This window comes from Salmo trutta, chromosome 13, assembly GCF_901001165.1.
Source record: "Salmo trutta chromosome 13, fSalTru1.1, whole genome shotgun sequence".
NCBI classification, from domain to species: domain Eukaryota; kingdom Metazoa; phylum Chordata; class Actinopteri; order Salmoniformes; family Salmonidae; genus Salmo; species Salmo trutta.
In genome coordinates, this window is record NC_042969.1 from 61,046,849 (window position 1) to 61,068,165 (window position 21,317).

The 21,317-nt window shown below is 47.0% G+C and overlaps 1 protein-coding gene and 1 long non-coding RNA gene across 5 annotated transcripts in view; one reads left to right on the plus strand and one right to left on the minus strand.

Annotated features, from left to right (window-relative positions):
* LOC115206229 (neurobeachin-like) overlaps nt 1-21,317 on the minus strand; it is a 308,527-nt gene that overhangs the window by 187,405 nt on the left and 99,805 nt on the right. For 2 of the 4 annotated variants that reach the window (XM_029772945.1, XM_029772944.1), the window contains exons 33-39: nt 19,006-19,157; nt 15,286-15,412; nt 14,497-14,610; nt 11,233-11,360; nt 8,905-8,966; nt 1,838-1,902; nt 13-121 (exon numbers count right to left, since the gene is read on the minus strand). In XM_029772945.1, coding sequence (XP_029628805.1) covers nt 13-121; nt 1,838-1,902; nt 8,905-8,966; nt 11,233-11,360; nt 14,497-14,610; nt 15,286-15,412; nt 19,006-19,157 — 757 coding nt within the window. The remainder of the gene's footprint in view (nt 1-12; nt 122-1,837; nt 1,903-8,904; nt 8,967-11,232; nt 11,361-14,496; nt 14,611-15,285; nt 15,413-19,005; nt 19,158-21,317) is intronic. The other 2 variants (XM_029772948.1, XM_029772946.1) reach the window with 1 other exon arrangement.
* Nucleotides 7,414-15,536, plus strand: LOC115206231 (uncharacterized). The gene is made up of 2 exons (XR_003880764.1): nt 7,414-7,814; nt 15,311-15,536. It is a non-coding gene; the product is annotated as an uncharacterized LOC115206231 (long non-coding RNA).

Here is a 21,317-nt window from a genome sequence, read left to right on the forward strand (position 1 = left end):
TATGTGCTGTACCTCAAACTCAGCGTGTTTGTGGACGTCTTCTGCTCTCTGTCTGTTGAGGATGAACTCTGCCTCATTGGCAACACGCACGATGTGGTCCTTCATAGCATGACACAGCAATCTGGAACAAACAGACAGAATACGAGTTAGTCGGTCAGTTAACACATCTATGTGGTCCTTCATAGCATGACACAACAACCTGAAGACAGACAGACAGACAGACAGACAGACAGAAACCCCCCCACCATGGCCCTGATCGCCTCCTCTCCACCCATGGTTGAATGATTCCTCAGCCTGCCTGGCGTACATGCTACCTGCTTCTGCCCACGCTTCAATCTTTAATAATTGAAAATTATTCTATGTGGAGATTATATGCCATTTTACACCCAATTAGGTCTGCTTTGTTTTAATTACAGAGCTTCTGATACCCTCTTCTGCATCCCAAATGACAAGCTATTTCAATTATAGCACTTTTGACCAGAGCCCTGGTCATAAGTAGTGCACTACATAGGTAATAGGGTGCCATTTGGGAAGTATCCTCTGTCTCAGGGAGAGGCCTCATAGAACTGCAGTCATCAGATTAGCGTTAACAAGCTTTTAACTACAACTACACTCTGAGTCCTGAACAATTCTCCCTCTCCTCGTTTAGACGTTAATGTTCTCAACTAGGATTGTAGTTAGTTGGTTAGCTGGTTATCTTAGCTAGTTTATTAGCTGATATGTTAGAGAGAAATACAGGACAGTTTGGTTAGCTGTTTGGTTATCGTTCAGAGGACTGCAGATGGCTGATATGCTGGTTGGTTAGAGATAGCAGGTATCTGTCCCAAATGGAACTCTGTTCCCTATATAGTGCACTACTTTTGACCAGAGCCCTGTTAAAAAGTAGTGCACTACATAAGTAATAGGGTTCCATTTGGGGTGCAGTTCAGGTGTCCACAGTACTGAGATAGTGGTAGTGTAGGAGAGATGAGATCTGCCAGCAGCACCCTGGACAGCGCCGTGTGACAGAGTGGTAGAGTGGCAGTGTAGCGGAGTGGCAGAGCGGCCAGGCCACAACTGAGTAAGGCTCTTTATCCAGGCCCAACATGGGGGCAGGGGAGATGCCAGGTAGGGCTAAGACAGGGCTGGGTTGGGCACAGTGAGGCTGCACTGGGGTATAGGGCTGGGGTATAGGGCTGGGGCTGGGGTATAGGGCTGGGGTATAGGGCTGGATTTGGAGCATAAGGCTGACGCTGGGCAGTTTGGATGTAAGAGGGTTACACAGATGGGTCACCAGATGGACATGGAGGCTGATCTTTTCTATAACACCCTGCCTGATCTGAGCCTGCCACACTCACAGAGGGGGGGGGGGGATACACAGACAGAGGGGATACACTATCTTGTTTATATTGTTACATCACACTGCCATACCAATTGTATTTATCTTAACCCCTATAGAGCACACTGCAGTACACAGTACAGCATCACACACTCTAGGAGCTGGCAGCTTACTGCTAATCTACTGCTACCACTGAACCCAACAACCTGCTCAGAGCTGGTGTGTGTGTTTGTGTGTGTGTGGTGTGTGTGTACTGGAAATCCACAAAAGTCCACACAAGGATAGTAAAACAAGGAAAATTCTCCCTCGAGGGGACATTTCCCAGCTATTTTAGGCATAGGGGTTAGGTTTAGGGCTAGGGTTACAATTAGGGTTAGGGGTAATGGTTAGGTTTAGGGGTCAGGGAAAATACAATTTTGAATGGAAATACATTTTAGGTACCCACAAGGATAGTAAAACATATGGTGTGTGTGTGTGTGCGCCGGTGCGTGCGGTGTGTGGTGTGTGAATGATACCTACCTTCCCTCATTGATGAGCTCAATGAAGGCAAGGCCGGCATTTTTCTGGATCGAGTTCTGCCACTCCTGAGACAGGAGGAGGAAGAGAGGAGAAGATAGAAAGAGGAGAGGAGGAACGTTGGATAGTTAGTCACTTATACCTGCTCCATGGTTATATGTCAGACAAAGCCTTCCACAAGGTCCAGTGAGGTTACCTTTTCAAGACGCTGGAGAGATTCAGCTTTGGCAAAAACTTTTTGACTTGGATTAGGATGCTATATTGTTCTCTGATAGCTTGGGTGTGTACTAACAACACCTAGTTAAAATACAGAGACAAGGCTGTCTGCTCTCACATTCACTATTCAAACTCAGTCTGTAAACAGTTAAAGACATAAAAACCCACAGCTCATAACATTCTAATCAGCGCTACTAGGCGATGGCTATAAAAACATATCAACGGGCAAATTTGCAATAAAAATCATAGGCAGGCAATAAAATAACAATAACATAGTGATAAAAAAACTATTATGGAACACTTTGCCCTGAAAGCTTCACAAATCTGAAAAATATTTCCAAAACCAAAAAAACATGTACAATAAAAACAGTAATGGTAATAATAATCTACAGAGTCTATGATAAATAAATGGATCTCTCTGCATGGCCAGTCTCCACTGCAATTCAAATGGCCATCGCATATTCAATTGTTTCCTTACTTTAATTAGAAGCTAAGAAGGCAGCAAGGTCATTGAATCCCTTCAAAGAGAAGCGCTGGCTATAAAAAGCTGAATCTCTGCCCGGCATGTGAGCTTGCCTCTTTTCTTCAGTTGCATCCCAAATGGCATGCTATGCACTCCTTTGAGCAGAGCCCTATGGACCCTAGTCAAAAGTAGTGCACTACATAGGGAATAGGGTGGCATTTGGGACGAGACCTTCCTCTGTGAACAGATCAGTAAACACAGGAGAGATGTAATTGGGGATGAAACTGTATCCTCAGCCTTAAATACAGCCATTTCCTCTGTCCGCACACTGACAGATGACTGAGGAGAGGAGAGCCATCTACAGCAGTGTGGAGCCGGATCCTAGAGCGGCTGCGGCCCCGGGGCCACGGCACCCCCCACCCTCTCCCCAGCACCATCACTACCCGGTCTGGGAATGATTAAAAAGCCGTTTGGGAGCGGAGGAGAGGAGGAGCGGAGGAGCGGAGGAGAGGAGGAGAGGAGGAGAGGAGGAGAGGAGGAGCGGAGGAGAGGAGGAGAGGAGGAGAGGAGGAGCGGAGGAGAGGAGGAGAGGAGGAGAAGAGGAGAGGAGGAGCGGAGGAGAGGGCCTTGCAGTGGGAACCTGGGCTCTCTGCTCACTGAGGAGCAAATGAAAGGGAAAACAGAGGAGGCCACAGTTCAAAATAGAAAGAGAATAGAGAAGGAATATAAAAGGGGAAAACGTTCACAGTTTTCAATGCTAGCCAAGTGTCAGGTATAAAACCAACTGAATCTCACGCATAGACGAGGCTAACAAATGAGATTATGCATTGGCCTTTCTAGGGAGTTTTTCCTAGCCACCGTGCTTCTACACCTGCATTGCTTGCTATTTGGGGTTTTAGGCTGGGTTTCTGTACAGCACTTTGAGATATCAGCTGATGTAAGAAGGGCTATATAAATACATTTGATTTGATCTGAGAAACGGTAATAACAACATATTGCCATTGGCTAAATAGTGTATGGTAGCATGTTAGTGCCATAGTTGCTGCAGTGTGTGACAGGCTGATATGCTGGGCATCTGGTCTCCACATGATTTCTCCTGACCTCTATCTCTCTCTCTCTCTCTGCTACAGTATCCACTCCACAATAGGCTGTTACTGATTTGGACAGGGCTCATGTTCGGCCAGTCTTCTGAGGATCTGTTCACATCGCACTCAAGTGACAAAAATATATACGGAAATCAAAGCAGATGTCTCGTGCAGCGCCAGGAGAGTGACATCGGGTAGGAGGGGGAAAACTCAGCCTGAACCTCTATCTTGTCTAACTGAGTTACAGTACAGTAAACTCTCTGGTTACCTTTACAGATGTTTTCTTCCCCTGCTGTTTTTTTCTTCTGTGCAGCAGGGCTCTAAAAGGGGCTGTGCTGTGATTGCAGGGATTACAGGAAAGCTCATTGTTGCCTGTTTGAAGGGAATTAGGCCTGACATGCTTCTCCAGGAGGAAGCAACATGATCCTTCATGTAGATGCAGAGAAACAGAACCCAGAACCTCTGTCTATGGGCTGATCTGCAACAGAACCCAGAACCTCTGTCTATGGGCTGATCTGCAATAGAACCCAGAACCTCTGTCTATGGGCTGATCTGCAACAGAACCCAGAACCTCTGTCTATGGGCTGACCTGCAACAGAACCCAGAATATCTAGCTATGGGCTGACCTGCAACAGAACCAAGAATATCTAGCTATGGGCTGACCTGCAACAGAACCCAGAATATCTAGCTATGGGCTGACCTGCAACAGAACCCAGAATATCTAGCTATGGGCTGACCTGCAACAGAACCAAGAATATCTAGCTATGGGTTGACCTGCAACAGAACCCAGAATATCTAGCTATGGGCTGACATGCAGCTTAACCCAGAACCTCTGTCTATGTGCTGACCTGCAACAGAATCCAGAATATCTAGCTATGGGCTGACCTGCAACAGAACCTAGAACCTCTGTCTATGTGCTGACCTGCAACAGAACCCAGAATATCTAGCTATGGGCTGACCTGCAGCATAACCCAGAACCTCTGTCTATGGGCTGACCTGCAACAGAATCCAGAATATCTAGCTATGGGCTGACCTGCAACAGAATCCAGAATATCTAGCTATGGGCTGACTTGCAACAGAACCCAGAACCTCTGTCTATGGGCTGACCTGCAACAGAACCAAGAATATCTAGCTATGGGCTGACCTGCAACAGAATCCAGAATATCTAGCTATGGGCTGACCTGCAGCATAACCCAGAACCTCTGTCTATGGGCTGACCTGCAACAGAATCCAGAATATCTAGCTATGGGCTGACCTGCAACAGAACCCAGAACCTCTGTCTATGGGCTGACCTGCAACAGAATCCAGAATATCTAGCTATGGGCTGACCTGCAACAGAACCCAGAATATCTAGCTATGGGCTGACCTGCAGCCAGGGGAGGGGGTGTGGCTCAGGAGCTCAGATAAGACACGTTTACAATCTGTGGTGTCTGGGAGTGTTTAACCTAGGAAGATTATCCTATTGGTTAAGGGGTCCTGAATTTCATTGTTTTAAATTGTTTGTTACACATAAGCCTCTTGTTCCTCTGCAGCCCTCCATACTCCCGAACGTCAGTAGGCGACAGACAGACAGCAGTACTGTGTCGTCTCAATCCAGGCTGTCAGAGTGAGGCTGTAGTCTTTTATCTGCTCTGCTCTCCACATCTGGAGGCTCTCTGTCAGTAAATCTCCCGGGCTCCACTGCAGATCCCCTGTGTGTTTAAGCTGTTACAAGAAACAGAGCTGTTTGACCTTCTCATTCACCAGGCCGTCTGTGAAGAGACACACAGTCTGCTGCCCGTCCAAGCTCCATGCAGCCCCAGCCCCACACAGCCTTGTCCTAGCCCCATAGAGTCACAGCTCCATACAGCCTTGTCCTAGCTCCATACAGCCCCAGCCCCATACAGCCTTGTCCCAGCCCCATACAGTCCCAGCTCCACACAGCCTTGTCCTAGCTCCATACAGCCCCAGCCCCATACAGCCCCATCTCCATACAGCCTTGTCCTAGCCCCATAGAGTCACAGCTCCATACAGCCTTGTCCTAGCTCCATACAGCCCCATCTCCATACAGCCTTGTCCTAGCCCCATACAGTCCCAGTCCCATACAGCCTTGTCCTAGCCCCATACAGCCTTGTCCTAGCCCCATACAGCCTTGTCCTAGCCCATACAGCCCAAGTCCCATACCGCCTTGTCCTAGCCCCATACAGCCTTGTCCTAGCCCCATACAGCCTTGTCCTAGCCCCATATAGCCTTGCACCTGCCCCATACAGCCCTTAGCCCCATACAGCCTTGTCTCAGTCCCATACAGCCCCATCGCCATACAGCCTTGTCCTAGCCCCATACAGTCCCAGTCCCATACAGCCTTGTCCTAGCCCCATACAGCCTTGTCCTAGCCCCATACAGTCCCAGCTCCATACTGCCTTGTCCGGGCTCCGTACAGCCCCACTCCATACAGCCTTGTCCTAGCCCCATACAGCCTTGTCCCAGCCCCATACAGCCTTATCCTAGCCCCATACAGCCTTGCCCCAGGCCCATACAGCCCCATCTCCATACAGCCATGTCCTAGCACTGTACAGTCCCAGTCCCATACAGCCTTGTCCTAGCCCCATACAGCCTTGTCCTAGCCCCATACAGCCTTGTCATAGCCCCATTTAGCCTTGTCCTAGCCCATACAGCCCAAGTCCCATACTGCCTTGTCCTAGCTCCATACAGCCTTGTCCTAGCCCCATACAGCATTGGCTTAGCCCCATACAACCTTGTCCTAGCCCCCTTCAGCCTTGTCCTAGCCCCCTTCAGCCTTGTCCTAGCTCCATACAGCCTTGTCCTAGCCCCATACAGCCTTGGCTTAGCCCCATACAACCTTGTCCTAGCCCCCTTCAGCCTTGTCCTAGCCCCCTTCAGCCTTGTCCTAGCCCCCTTCAGCCTTGTCCTAGCCCCCTTCAGCCTTGTCCTAGCCCCATACAGCCTTGTCCTCGCTCCATACAGCCTTGTCCTCGCTCCATACAGCCTTGTCCTCGCTCCATACAGCCTTGTCCTCGCTCCATACAGCCTTGTCCCAGCCCCATACAGCCCCATCTCCATACAGCCATGTCCTAGCACTGTACAGTCCCAGTCCCATACAGCCTTGTCCTAGCCCCATACAGCCTTGCCCTAGCCCCATACAGCCTTGTCCTAGCCCCATACAGCCTTGTCCTAGCCCCATTCAACCTTGTCCTAGCCCAATAGAGCCTCGTCCTAGCTCCATACAGCCTCGTCCTCGCTCCATACAGCCTTGTCCCAGCTCCATACAGCCTTGTCCTGGGCCCATACAGCCTTGTCCTAGCCCCCTTCAGCCTTGTCCTAGCCCCCTTCAACCTTGTCCTAGCCCAATGGAGCCTTGTCCTAGCCCAATGGAGCCTTGTCCTCGCTCCATACAGCCTTGTCCTCGCTCCATACAGCCTTGTCCCAGCTCCATACAGCCGTGTCCCAGCTCCATACAGCCTTGTCCTAGGCCCATACATTCTTGTCCTAGCCCCATACAGGAAAGTCACTACTGATGGAATCAGATCAGGATTAACGAGTTCCACTGTGCCCATCCCTGCCAGTGCTGCTGGATAAAGCTAGCTGTGGTTCCAACTCAGGCCAAGCAGATCCACTTTCAGCCTCTCTGACTGGTCGATATCTCAGGCTGGGTTTCATCCCAGGAGTCCCTAATGGCAGGAACTATTGGAGCCGCAGTAATACTATCTGTGTCTGCAGTGGGGGGAACAAGGAGGGTGGGTGACTCTGTGGGGGGGAGGGGGGGGGTACATGGCTCTCTGACACTCCCAGACCTCAGTAAGTCCAGGAGCTGGGAAAAGAAGGTAGACATCCCAGAGCAACAGTGCTAGGTTAGCCTCCAGAAAGACAGACAGCCAGAAGAGAGCAAGACTCAGGGAATATTCCCTCAGAAACTTCAAAAGAACAGCAGTAACAGCGTGATTCACTACTGCAAGGCTCGGGTGGTTGTGTGAGTAGAGAGAGAGGAATGCTCCTTAATCTCAGCCCTCTAATAACAGATGCATGGGTATGAATGGGAGCTGACGGGCTGACTGGCTCCATACTGCAGGATTGGCAGGCTGCGCCGCTGCAGGGGCTCTGGGCTCCGGACACTGTGCCTCCTACTGCAGCCTCCATCCTTGCAGACTGGATACTCAGCGAGAGAGGCACCACCTAATGCCTTCCTTATGGACTGACTGACTGGCCCTGCAGAGAGAAGGTATGTTAACTATCTCCTGTTCTGTTCTAACTGCTACATTGGGACTGTGACCCTTTGAGACATAAGAGACTTAACCAATGATTTATGTAGACACTAGATGGTGATAGGGGGTGATGTCTTGGCACTCCCCCACCATTGTAAAAAATATTTTGGAAGCTATAGAAATGCATTTATTAATGTCTATATTCATTTTTGAAACATGTATTCTATTACAGACACCTTAATGCATACTTTGAATTATATTATGTGAGCTAAATATACAAGTAAAATTACAAATATTTTAAAACAATTCCTTAAAGTATACTTTTTTAGATTGCTAATGTTAATGTCCCCACCACAAGAAAAAATACTTAAATACATGTAATTATGTCCTTGAAACATTTATTTGAAATACTGTAGAATTCCATTAATTCCTATGGAGGACTGTACTACTGGGGAGTTCTAATATGGCCGACCAGTGGCTTCAAAGCCTCTCAATGACCAATAATCTACAAACAATCCAGAGTATATATATACAGTGCCTTCAGAAAATATTCACACCCATTCACTTTTTCCACATTTTGTTGTGTTACAGCTAAAATGTATTACACTTAGATTTTGTGTCTCTGATCTACAGACAATTATTTATTATTTTTAAATAATAATCTTCAGAAATGACTTTGTCAAAGTAACAAAATAATGAGGGCTTTAAAGTGATGGTGAAAACTTGGAGAAATTTTTTAATCTTGCTAGAAATCACAGAGTGCAGTGAGTTTTCAATGTGGTCTATATTAAAGGGCACTTCATTTAATATAACAGGCTTTTAAAATTGAATATTGGTGCACAATCTCTACTTAAAAGGGATACAAAAAGGGACTCATTTCGTGGCACGACCCAGAGACCTGGAGCTGGAAGCAGCCTCATCTTTATAGTCCATCACAGGGAGGAGAGGAGAGGTTTGGAGGCGAGAGGGAGACAAAAAAAGAGGACAGAAGAGATAGAGAAGAGAGAATGGAGGGAGTGGGGGGAAGAGAGGGATGTGTGAGGAGGAAGGAAGAAGCAGAGAGGGAGAGGAAAATAGAGATATGTGAGGAGGAAGAGAGAATCTCACCTGAGAGCAGAGCAGCATGACCAGTTCCACGACAGAGGTGCTGGACTTCATACACACCAGACCTGGCGGGGCAGACAGGACAGAGAGTTAGAAACAGAGTTGTCATACAACACACAGGACAGTCTTACTTGGCTCAACAGTTGCTAGTGCCTTCATATAAGTCACTACGAAACCTCACCAACGACATGTGGGAGGGGCTAACATTGTATTCACTACCAGAGAAGAAGACACTCTGGAGGAATCACTATGAGCTGGTGGGGCCAGGGCCTGTTGGCATGGTTACATGAAGACGTCAGTCAGTGTGATTGACAGCATGAGTCGACAACCAGGGATGAGATGTCAACATGTTGATAAACACACAGACAGACCATCTCAGGGATGTCAAACATCTCTTCTGTTTTACCGTTGATGCAAAGAAAGAGCTGGAAATGGAAATGGTAAATTACCTAACATGTTACAATAATAAAAACATTTAGCTGCCTGAAACCACTGAGATAGAGACAAAGTGACAAAGAGTATGTCCCAAATGGCACCCTATTCCCTCCACAATGCATTACGTTGACAAGAGCCCTATTGGCTTTGATCAAAAGGAGTGCACTACATAGGAAATAGGGTGATATTTTGGATGGAGACAAAGTGGACTATTGTATAATGTGAAGAGTGTGAATCTTCCTCCTGTTCTTGCACAGCACTGACACGGTCTGAGACTCTGAGACTGTTGTAAACAGGGGATGTGACCCTCTCCAGTTCACAGACAGCTACAGATGTCCTATTACACACACACACACACACACACACACACACACACACACGGCTGACCTCTTGTTACTGCAATGACCAGTTCTCCCATCACTCAGCTCTCTCTGACACAGGGGGTCAGGTGGTAGGGTGACCCTGGCCCCTAGCGACCCCGGCCCTACTCTGGTATGCTGGCCTAATGACCATGGACCCTTGCTGTACGCTGGTACACAAACTAAATGTTTTCTATTTAAACAGGCTCTGCCCCTCTGACCAGGCCTTTCCTGTGAGCAGGGCAGGGTTAAATCATTGGAGTGAATGTGGAATTGTCGAGCAGTGTGCTGACGGGTTGGGCAGGGGGCGGGGGGTGGGGGGTGGGGGGGGGGTTGGGGAGGAAGTGGGAAGGAGAGGAGAGGCAGAGAGAGGAGAGGAGAGGTAGGGGAGGAAGGGGGGAAGAAGAGGAGAGGAGAGGCAGAGAGAGGAGAGGTAGGGGAGGAAGGAGAGGAGAGGTGGGGAAGAAAGGGGAAGGAGAGGAGACAGAGAGAGGAGAGGTAGGGGAGTAAAAAGAGAGGACAGGTAGGGGAAGAAGGGGGAAGGAGAGGAGACAGAGAGAGGACAGGTAGGGGAAGAAGGGGGAAGGAGATGAGACAGAGAGAGGACAGGTAGGGGAAGAAGGGGGAAGGAGATGAGACAGAGAGAGGAGAGGTGGGGGGGAGGAGAGGAGACAGAGAGAGGAGAGGTGGGGGGAAGGAGAGGAGACAGAGTGAGGGGAGGTAGGGGGAGGAGAGGAGACAGAGAGAGGGGAGGTAGGGGAGGAACAAGAGGAGACAGAGAGAGGAGAGGTAGGGGAGGAACGAGAGGAGACAGAGAGGAGAGGTAGGGGAGGAATGAGAGGAGACAGAGAGAAGGGAGGGGAGGCCATCACAACGACAGCTCTGTTCGCCCAGGGTCCTCCCTCTCAACTCCAAGTGCATCATGGGCCAGGGGCCAGGCCAGGGTGGCTGGACATAATTACCACACTGACAACATGTCTAGAGAGGGGGAGAGGAGGGGTGAGGAGGAGGGGAGATGGGGCACTCGGGCCGCGACCCCGGGTAATTTGAGTGATGGATGGCTGGTAATTGCTACTAAATGGAGAGACTTTCCACCAGGGCCCTGATTCAGCCTGGGAGGAAAAACAGCCTATGTTCCTTGGTAAAGGTCTGGGCAAAGCATCTCAAAGTAGGACTGATCCCATCTCTTGTACTATGGGAGGCTTTATGAATACTGGCTCTCTTGTGTTGGTGAAGTGTGTTGTGTTTTCCTGGTCTGTACATGGTCTGTGCTCAGCGGTCAGGTGTGTTTGTGTGTGCGTTTGTGCGTGTGTGTGTGTGTGTTCTGACAGATGGACAGACAGGCTGAGTGAAGGGATCAGACAACATTCACACCTGTCAACTCTCCATAATTGTTAATCTTGTGTGTGTGTGTGTGTGTGTGTGTGTGGACATAAGAAGGGCCAGGAAAGGACAGACAGACTGAGGGATGGATGGAGGGAGGGATTCCACACACAGTTGGAGGAGAAATGAGAGCAATTCTATACAGCACCTGTACCTTCTATGAGCAGCTCTTGGCCATGGCTTCCCAACAGGGTCCTAGAGAGGAACGGTGCAAAGTCCACAAAGATCTCCCTGAGGAGGGGGGCCACCTTCTCCAGCGCACGCTCCAACTTAGTAGTGATACTGTGGAAGAGAACAGAGCAGGGAGATAACAGAAAGAGAGAGAGGGGGGGTGGAGAGAGAAGACAGAGAACAGAGCAGGGAGATAACAGAAAGAGAGAGAGGGGGGGTGGAGAGAGAAGACAGAGAACAGAGCAGGGAGATAACAGAAAGAGAGAGAGGGGGGGTGGAGAGAGAAGACAGAGAACAGAGCAGGGAGATAACAGAAAGAGAGAGAGGGGGGGTGGAGAGAGAAGACAGAGAACAGAGCAGGGAGATAACAGAAAGAGAGAGAGGGGGGGTGGAGAGAGAAGACAGAGAACAGAGCAGGGAGATAACAGAAAGAGAGAGAGGGGGGGTGGAGAGAGAAGACAGAGAACAGGGAAAGAAACAGGGTTGAGAGAGAGGGGGTGAAGAGAGAGAGAGAGGATGTCAGAGAGGAGAGGAAGAGACAGAGGAGAAAGACAACAACAGTAAACAAATGAGTATAAGGTTGGGAAGGGTTGTGTGGTGAGCAGAGCAGAGTAGAGCCCTCCACCTGGGTTAGTACATGATAGATAGAACATCCTTTCACACACAGCAGAACACTGCGGTCCAGGGCTCTAAATACAATTTAAAAAAACATAATTGGTAGTACTGGTGCTCCTAATTCAGAAAAGAGATCAAAATACTTGGGTGAACTGTTGGAATCATAGAAATACAATGATAATTCTATTGTTGGTTTTGTTTGGCATGATAAAAAATGAAAAAGGCAGATATGAGTTATAACAAGGTAGGAACCAAAGTGTTGATCAGTGTTTCCCATGCAACCCTAATCATATTTGAATAGATGTTGCATTTAGACAAAGATTTTAGAATAATCTATCTGTTTCAGCACATGCCGTTGCACCAACAACATACTGATCTATACCACCACTGGTAGCAACCTGTACTAGAGCTAATGTTTGCTTTGCCCTAGCTAGTTAATTTAGCTAAATGGCATTAAGCTAGCCAGCTAGCTAGTTAGTGATTAGCATTAACGATTAGCATTATTTTAGGCACATGCCAGCTTCCTTAGACTAACTAACTCACATTTTGCAGAGAGCAAAATACAGAAACTAAGTGGGGTTGAGGAGTAATGGATTACATGTAAGGGATTATAAAAAAACTGGTAACTGTAATCTGTTACGTTACCAGCTAAAATATTGTAATCAGATCACAGATACTTTTGAAAAACTACATGATTACTTTTAAATTCCGAAAGAATGGTTGCGACAAAAAATTCTCTATTTTCTCAATGACATTCAAATCAGTATTGAAAAAAGGCGCACGTTTAAGAGACCACTATGATAACACCAAATGTGTTTGATGGATAGCGGGAAAAGAGCAGGAATAGGCTTTTGTAGGCTACAGTCCAAGCTATGTCTTCCAATGGGGCGACTGCTGTCCGCATCCAAAGAATTTCCAATTTGAATAAACGCTTGGAGGCAAGGATGACAGCAGTGGTGTAGTCTACGGCAATACGGATATCACTTATTATTGATATCTACATAGCGCATTGATGTGAATCACACTGCTGCTCTCTCATTTAGCTATTTGCGCCTTAAGGATTGTGGTTGTTGTGGATGGCTGTTCACAAATCTAAATGTGTATTTCAACCCAATAATGTTTGAATTCAAGAAGTTTAAGCTGCCTATCAATCATTGTTTTTCAAACCAGTGGACAGCCAGTGAAAAATGCGCTCTTGCAACAGCTACATAACGTGGATCCCAGCCTATGGAATAAAAGTGGGGCTTTTATTGCTCAATATAATTCATGCTGATATAATTCAAATATATAATTTAATCGTATTAGTATATGTAATAGAAAGCGATGGGTTAGAAGAAGCCTACATAACCAACCCACCAATCAGATTACGTACCGAGTTTGGGTAATCCAAAAGTTACGTTACTGATTACAATTTTGGACAGGTAACTAGTAACTGTAACGGATTACATTTAGAAAGTAACCTACCCAACCCGGCAAAATAATAGTATAATAGAGAAAACATGGATTCATATTAAGAAGCAAAGTGGAAAGCAACATCTCTTTTGTTCTCTTTTGTTTTGGAAGAATATGTTGAGTGCATTGACAGCATGCTGAGAGAATAAACAGGAGGAACTGTGTGTGTGACCCAGGAACTGCATGGAAACAAGCAACAGCAGGAGGCAGCCTGTCTTGTTTGAGCAGTGTAGAGATGAGTGTTGCCATGAAATATTGTTATGCATTGCCTTAGCCTAAATGGTGCTCCCAAAATAAAACTCCAGGTCACACAGCAAAATAAAACTCCAGGTCACACAGCAAAATAAAACTCCAGGTCACACAGCAAAATAAAACTCTAGGTCCCCCAGCAAAATAAAACTCCAGGTCACACAGCAAAATAAACCAGGTCACACAGCAAAATAAAACAGATCACACAGCAAAATAAAACTCCAGGTCACACAGCAAAATAAAACTCCAGGTCCCCCAGCAAAATAAAACTCCAGGTCACACAGCAAAATAAACCAGGTCACACAGCAAAATAAAACTCCAGGTCACACAGCAAAATATTTTGCCGCATATGCAGCCAAATTGGTCACAGTTTAGAGACCTGACTGTGTCTAGTAGAGGTTTTCACGAGTCCATCCGAACCTAAATACCCGAGACCTGACCCGGGATCTGAGCGGGTTCAAAATGTTAAATTTCCCTCGGGTCTGGGTCGGGTCCAGTTTGTGACTAGTAGTATCTATCTACAACCTGGGAAGGAGGGGGCATGCAACCATATAGGAAGCATGTAAAAGCAGAGAGATACTGCCTTGAGCCTGTAGCCTGTTCACTAGTATAGAAACAATCACAGACAGACAGACACAGACAGACAGACAGACAGACAGACAGACAGACAGACAGACAGACAGACAGACAGACAGACAGACAGACAGACAGACAGACAGACAGACAGACAGACAGACAGACAGACAGACAGACAGACAGACAGACAGACAGACAAAAGAGAGAGAGAGGGAGAGAGAGAGGCTTGGCCTAGGAGGGACTAGAAGCAAAGTGGCTTCTGCCCCATGGCCTCCTGGGAAGAATATGAAGGTGAAGGGATGAGTGTATCAGTGAGACAGTAACACCTGTGTGAGCGATGTTAAACAGTGCTTGCCTATGACACTGGCCTGCACCTCTGGGGGCCATCTCTGTCTCTGTCTCTGTGTGGCCACGCTGCAGGGACCAACTAAAGACTCTCAGATCCTGGTCCACCTCACAGAGCAACGCACTGAAATACACAGAGATTGCAGCAGTCACTATGACTAAGTCCCAAATGGCACCCTTTATTCCCTTTATAGTGCACTACGTCTGACCAGAACCCATATGTCTATTGTCTACCCAACAAGCTGCATGTGAGTCTGACTGGACTGAAATGAGAGTTCAGTATGATCATACACACATATCTGCAACCAGGTGAGACACAGACACACACACACACACACACAGCTCTGCAACTCGCCACTTCCATCATTGACTCCACGGTTATGGTAAGTGATGTTGGTTACTGCTGCCATGGCAACTGATTTACAATTCCTTTAGAGGGGGGCAGAAGAGAGAGAGAGTGAGCGTGTGTTGAGGCTGTGGGACTGGGAGACAGAGAGAGAGGTACTCAGGCTCTCTGCAGCACTAGAGATGTCTGTCGCAAACCATTACAGGAGGTGGGGACTAAGAGTTAAGGTCACAGCAGCATCCACACACACCTTAACACTACACACTAAACACACACACAGTTTTCTCTGAATTACCATTCACACAACACCACAGGCAGTGGTTACATGCTGATAGAGAAAGACATGCACTGTTCAGTGGCTCCAGGTGATATATGGGGAATATGTCTGTAGCACTGAAATGTATAATCTACCTAGTACTACACACACACAGTACTGTCACACCCTGACCCTACCTCATGTTCTCCACTGTGTCTTCAGGCATGGGCGCCACCGGCTGGACAGCAGGCAGGTTCTTACTGGTGGCCCCGTTGACGAAGGATGAGGAAGAGGTGGAGGAAGAGGAGGCTGAGTCTGTAGCTCCTGCAGGGAACAAACACACCAACCAACATCACACTGGGAGAAGTATGGGAGCAGAAGTATACAAATGTATTATATAACCAAGTATATAACTATATTAAATACCCAAGTACTGTTTCCAACTTTATTATTTAACCAAGTATATAACTATATTAAATACCCAAGTACTGTATACAACTTTATTATTTAACCAAGTATATAACTATATTATATGCCCAAGTACTGTATACAACTATATTATATACCCAAGTATACAACTATACTGTACAGAATACAACTATACAGTACAGTATACAACTCAATTACATAACCAACTATAGAAATATACAACTCCATTATACACTATACAACTATATTATATACACAAGTATAGAAATATACAGTATACACCTCCATTATATACCCAATTATAAACTGGGTGGTTCGAGCCCTGCATGCTGATTGGCTGACAGCCCGTATACCACGAGTATGACAAAACATGTATTTTTACTGCTCTAATTACATTGGTAACCAGTTTTTAATAGCAATAAGTCACCTCGGGGGTTTGTGGTACAGGGTATTGCCAATATACCACGGCTAAGGGCTGTGTCCAGGCACTCTGCATTGCGTCGTGCAAATGAACAGTCCTTAGCCGTGATATATTGGCCATATACCACACCGCCTTGGGCCTTATTGCTTAAATATACAACTGTACAGTATACACCTATGCTGTATATTATCTACCCAAGGTCTGTTTCAGTTACAGGGCCGACCTATAAGAATGTCATCCGTCTCGAACCATTGTAAGTTTAAGACTGTCTAATGTCCAATTCAATATGATGGTTGTTCAAACACGGTGCATTGTACTGTAGCTACATCTGTGGCATTTCTTTAGGATACGATTAAGACGTTTTCCATCCATCATCATTCCAGGTATCACATGCATGTCCTTGAGTTCATGGGTCACGTTGACAAAGAACATCCACAGAACAGAACTGGCGAAATCATGGGGTCTGAGGGAAGGGGGGAGAGAAGGAGGAAGAGAGAAAAAGAGAGAGTGGGAGAAAGAGGGGGTGAGAGAGAAGGGGGGAGGGGGAGAGAGAGAGTGAGAAAGAGGGAGGGGGTGACAGAGAAGGAGGGAAAGATGAAGGTAGGGAGAGAAGGTTATAGATGGAAAAGTGGGAGAGCGAAAGAGAGAGAAGCAGGAGGAGGGGAGAGAGGAGAGCCCCTGGGTTTAACTGAAAGAGAGAGAAGCAGGAGGAGGGGAGAGAGGAGAGCCCCTGGGTTTAACTGAAAGAGAGAGAAGCAGGAGGAGGGGAGAGAGGAGAGCCCCTGGGTTTAACTGAAAGAGAGAGAAGCAGGAGGAGGGGAGAGAGGAGAGTCCCTGGGTTTAACTGAAAGAGAGAGAAGCAGGAGGAGGGGAGAGAGGAGAGCCCCTGGGTTTAACTGAAAGAGAGAGAAGCGGGAGGAGGGGAGAGAGGAGAGCCCCTGGGTTTAACTGAAAGAGAGAGAAGCAGGAGGAGGGGAGAGAGGAGAGCCCCTGGGTTTAACTGAAAGAGAGAGAAGCAGGAGGAGGGGAGAGAGGAGAGTCCCTGGGTTTAACTGAAAGAGAGAGAAGCAGGAGGAGGGGAGAGAGGAGAGCCCCTGGGTTTAACTGAAAGAGAGAGAAGCAGGAGGAGGGGAGAGAGGAGAGTCCCTGGGTTTAACTGAAAGAGAGAGAAGCGGGAGGAGGGGAGAGAGGAGAGCCCCTGGGTTTAACTGAAAGAGAGAGAAGCAGGAGGAGGGGAGAGAGGAGAGCCCCTGGGTTTAACTGAAAGAGAGAGAAGCAGGAGGAGGGGAGAGAGGAGAGCCCCTGGGTTTAACTGAAAGAGAGAGAAGCAGGAGGAGGGGAGAGAGGACAGCCCCTGGGTTTAACTGAAAGAGAGAGAAGCAGGAGGAGGGGAGAGAGGAGAGCCCCTGGTTTAACTGAAAGCACACTGACACATCTGTCACATTCCTGCTGAGGGGATAGGGACATTTAATAGGTGTTGCAGCTCTAATGGTCTCTGTATTAAGTGGCTTCTTTCGAAGGCCTGCTGCATCATCGGACCCTGGGCTCAACAGCATGGAGCAGGGCCTAAGGGGGAGGACAGTCAAATGGAACCCTATTCCCTATTTAGTGCACTACTTTTGTCCAGGGCCCATTGGACGCACACTACACTACACTAATTTGGTCTGAACAAATGAAACTGATAATAAAATAACAAGACCTACCATTTCTCGGAGGTCATTGAATGCATTTCAACCTGACCCGATTGTATTAGTCTGCTTTATACAGCATAACCACCACACAGTAGGTCATAGCACTTTATAAACTGGGTGGTTCGAGCCCTGAATGCTGATTGGATGACAGCCATGGTCTATACGACCATATACCATGGGTATTACAAAACATGTATTTTTACTGCTCTAATTACGTTGGTAACCAGTTTATAATAGCAGTAAGGCACCTCAGGGCCAATATGCCATGGCTAAGGGCTGTGTCCAGGCACTCTGCGTTGTGTTGTGTGTAAGAACAGCCCGTAGCCGTCGTATATTGGCCACAGACCACACCTCTTCTGACCTTATTGCTTAAGTATAGGAAGCCTGGCCCTGTCAGGAGATAGTACAGTAGAGAGTGCCCTCTGCTGCACAGTATGAGTTTCTACATTCCACCATTAAACCTCAGTCATCCAGCCGAGAAACAAATAGGTTATGTCCCAAATAGCACCCTATTCTTTATATAGTGCACCACTTTTGACCAGATCCCTACGGGCCTTGGTCAAAACTAGTGCACTACATAGGGAGCCATTAGGGACGCAGATTCTGCTCCTATTCCTGGACCGGCTTCAAAGGACACATTCCAGACCCACTGGGTTATTAAGATCTGCAGTAATTACTCCAATTAAATACTAACGAACTCCAACGAGCAACAGTTCCCTGGAAATAAACCACATTACCGGCCGAACACATTAGTAGTGTTATTAGTAACCTCTTGGGTCTGAGACCCTGTGTACCATCCTTCAGAGGGCTTGTATGTCAGGCTGAATCTTAAATCAACCACTATCCCTATACCCCTACACCTAGCCCTGACCCCTACACCTATACCCTACTCCCTACACCCTACCCTTTACTCACTACACCCTAGGCACCTCATATAGACAAGAAAGGATCAGATAGGTATAAGCAATAATATTGGTATGGTAGTACTAGCTTCCTGTTAACTCAGCTATTGTAAGTTAGGTGGAATTGTCACTGATATTACTCATAACTATCCATTCCTTTCAAGTATACACAAGTGGCTAGGTGTTAAGGCAGGCCTGGGCAACTCCAGTCCTCAGCCCCCCCCCCCCCCCCCCAGCAAACACACCTGATTTAAACTAATTGCATTTTTAACTGAAGATCATGATTAGGTGATTATTGGAGTCAGGTGTGTTAGCTGGGGCAACAGTGTGACATCACTAAGGCCACCGAGGACTGGAGTTGCCCAGGCCTGTGAGACTAGGGCATAGGGGTTGATGTGGGATGCACTAGAAGATTTAGTTCCAAATTGCACCCTATTCCCCACATTTGACCAGGGCCCATGGGTGTAGGCCTACCGGTGGTGTTGATCATGCTCTTGGCGGTGTTGGAGGCTGCAGAAAAGATGTTGGGGGTGGAGCCTGTTGCCAGGCTACTGGAAGATGTGTGTCCAACCATGTTCACAGCCAGACTGCCTGGTGGAGGCTTCTTCACTGGGACCACCACACTCCTATACAGAGAGAGAGAGTCACACACACACACACACACACACACACACACACACACACACACACACACACACACACACACACACACACACAGCTAAGTGTAGCTAATGACCGAACCAAGCATCAGTAATGCTCCCATTAAGTTAAGAGAAACATTAAATACAGTACATGGAAATAGAAAAAGACTGTTCTGTTTGAAGACACTTCTGATTTCCTCTTATATATTTATAGACACTAGAACACATCACGAGGGAGGAAGGCAGTAAATGCTGCCAGCAGGGTGTGCATCCCAAATGGCACTCTATTGTCTATACAGTGCACTACTTTTGACAAGAGCCCTGTACAACAGTAGTGCACTATACAGGGAATGGGGTGCCATTTGGGACAGAGCCAGGGTCTTTAGATGACTAAACTTGTGACCTTCTCATGGTCCACTTAGAGAGCACAGAGCATACATTCAGACCACTGGGATATACTGCAGTTACTTATTCACTTCTGATGAACGGCATGACACACACACAAACGTCCATATCTCAATATCTGTGATATGCATCTGCTGTGAAGAGTACTGATGGTGATGGCATCATTTATTCAATACATCTGTGTACTGCTGCTTTTGTCTAGACCAGAGGTCTCATTGACAGTAGCACATCACTGAGAAAACCAGCTATATATTTAATATATTTTCTAAAAGGTATTCCTGGTTCATATTTAGTTATTTATCTAATCATTTATTGGAGTAGGAACACAAACAATAAAAACACTGACAGGTTGAATGAACAATCACATGCATTGTTCCATCGCACTTCAAATTAGCACTAATTCCAACATTTGTCTCTTTTTAAAATAAAAATGGAAAAAGCTAAGATAAGAATGTGTGCAGCTGTCCCTGTGTGACATGGTTACGGTCTGATATGAACCTTTGATATGAATAATTGATTAGATGCAAAGATGATCTAAGATCATTTATTAATATGGGTGTTTTTAATAGGGGCTGCTGTGAATAAAGTGAGGATTAATCTAGTGAGGAATATTAATGAACAGGAGGAGATGACTATAGAGGAAAGAGAACCACAGAACACATCCTGTAAGGACACACGCACGCACACACACACACACACACACACACACGCACGCACGCACGCACACGCACGCACGCACGCACGCACGCACATTTATCTACACACATACATCCTCTATCATAAAGATATGTGGAAATAGATTAAAAAGATAAAATGTCCTAACATAGTCGGTTCAATTAATACAAAACAGATTAAATCAGTTCTTCATTATAAATGTAATCATACATTCAGCGCTACACAACATCCCCCTGTGTTACTGTGAGAGAGCTGTACTACAGAGAGAGAGAGGGAGAGAGGAAGAAAGAAAGAAAGAAAGAAAGAAAGAAAGAAAGAAAGAAAGAAAGAAAGAAAGAAAGAAAGAAAGAAAGAAAGAGAGCGAAGGAGATTTAAAGGTGTATTCAGATCAGTCGTGCAGTGGTCCCATCTGGTCATCCAGTCCTGGGTATTGAAGTCTCTAATTGAAAACTCCACCTCAGAGAGACTATCAACCAGAAAGACCAGGGGACTCAGCCCTCCCCTCAACGCTCTGAGCCTTTTCTTTGTGCTCTGTTTTGATGTTGTCAGTCCCTATCAGCCTCAGGCCTGACAGCCCAGCCGTCCTGAGGCCTAGTCAGCCTAGAAGCTCATTCTGCTGGCAGGTGGAGAAGAATTAGACACAGCAAATTGAGGCTGGATGACATTAAAGCATGAAGGAGTCGTATGTGGGACCTGGACACTGTGTGTGAAAGCATTTCAAAAATAATACAGAGAGGTCTGGCAACTCATTTCAGCCTGCCAGGGCATATTAGGGCTGTGAGGGGTGAGGAGACAGGCTTGGGCGTGGGGAGGGAGGGGGGAGGGGTAAGATGGGAAGCCGCTTCTGTTTAATCAGTCATCAGGGCCCAGGGGACCTCTACAGTCCTTCATCTGATCCTTCATCTCCTCCTCCCTCTCTACCTTTCCTCCCTCCTCCATCTCCTTATCTCTCCTATCCTCCATTTATACCGTCATCACAGGTGGCACACACACCAAACAGGCCCTTCTGACAGCCACACCGACAGCCTTCTTATTTTGACATGGTTCAGGGTTTGTTGGTCCTAA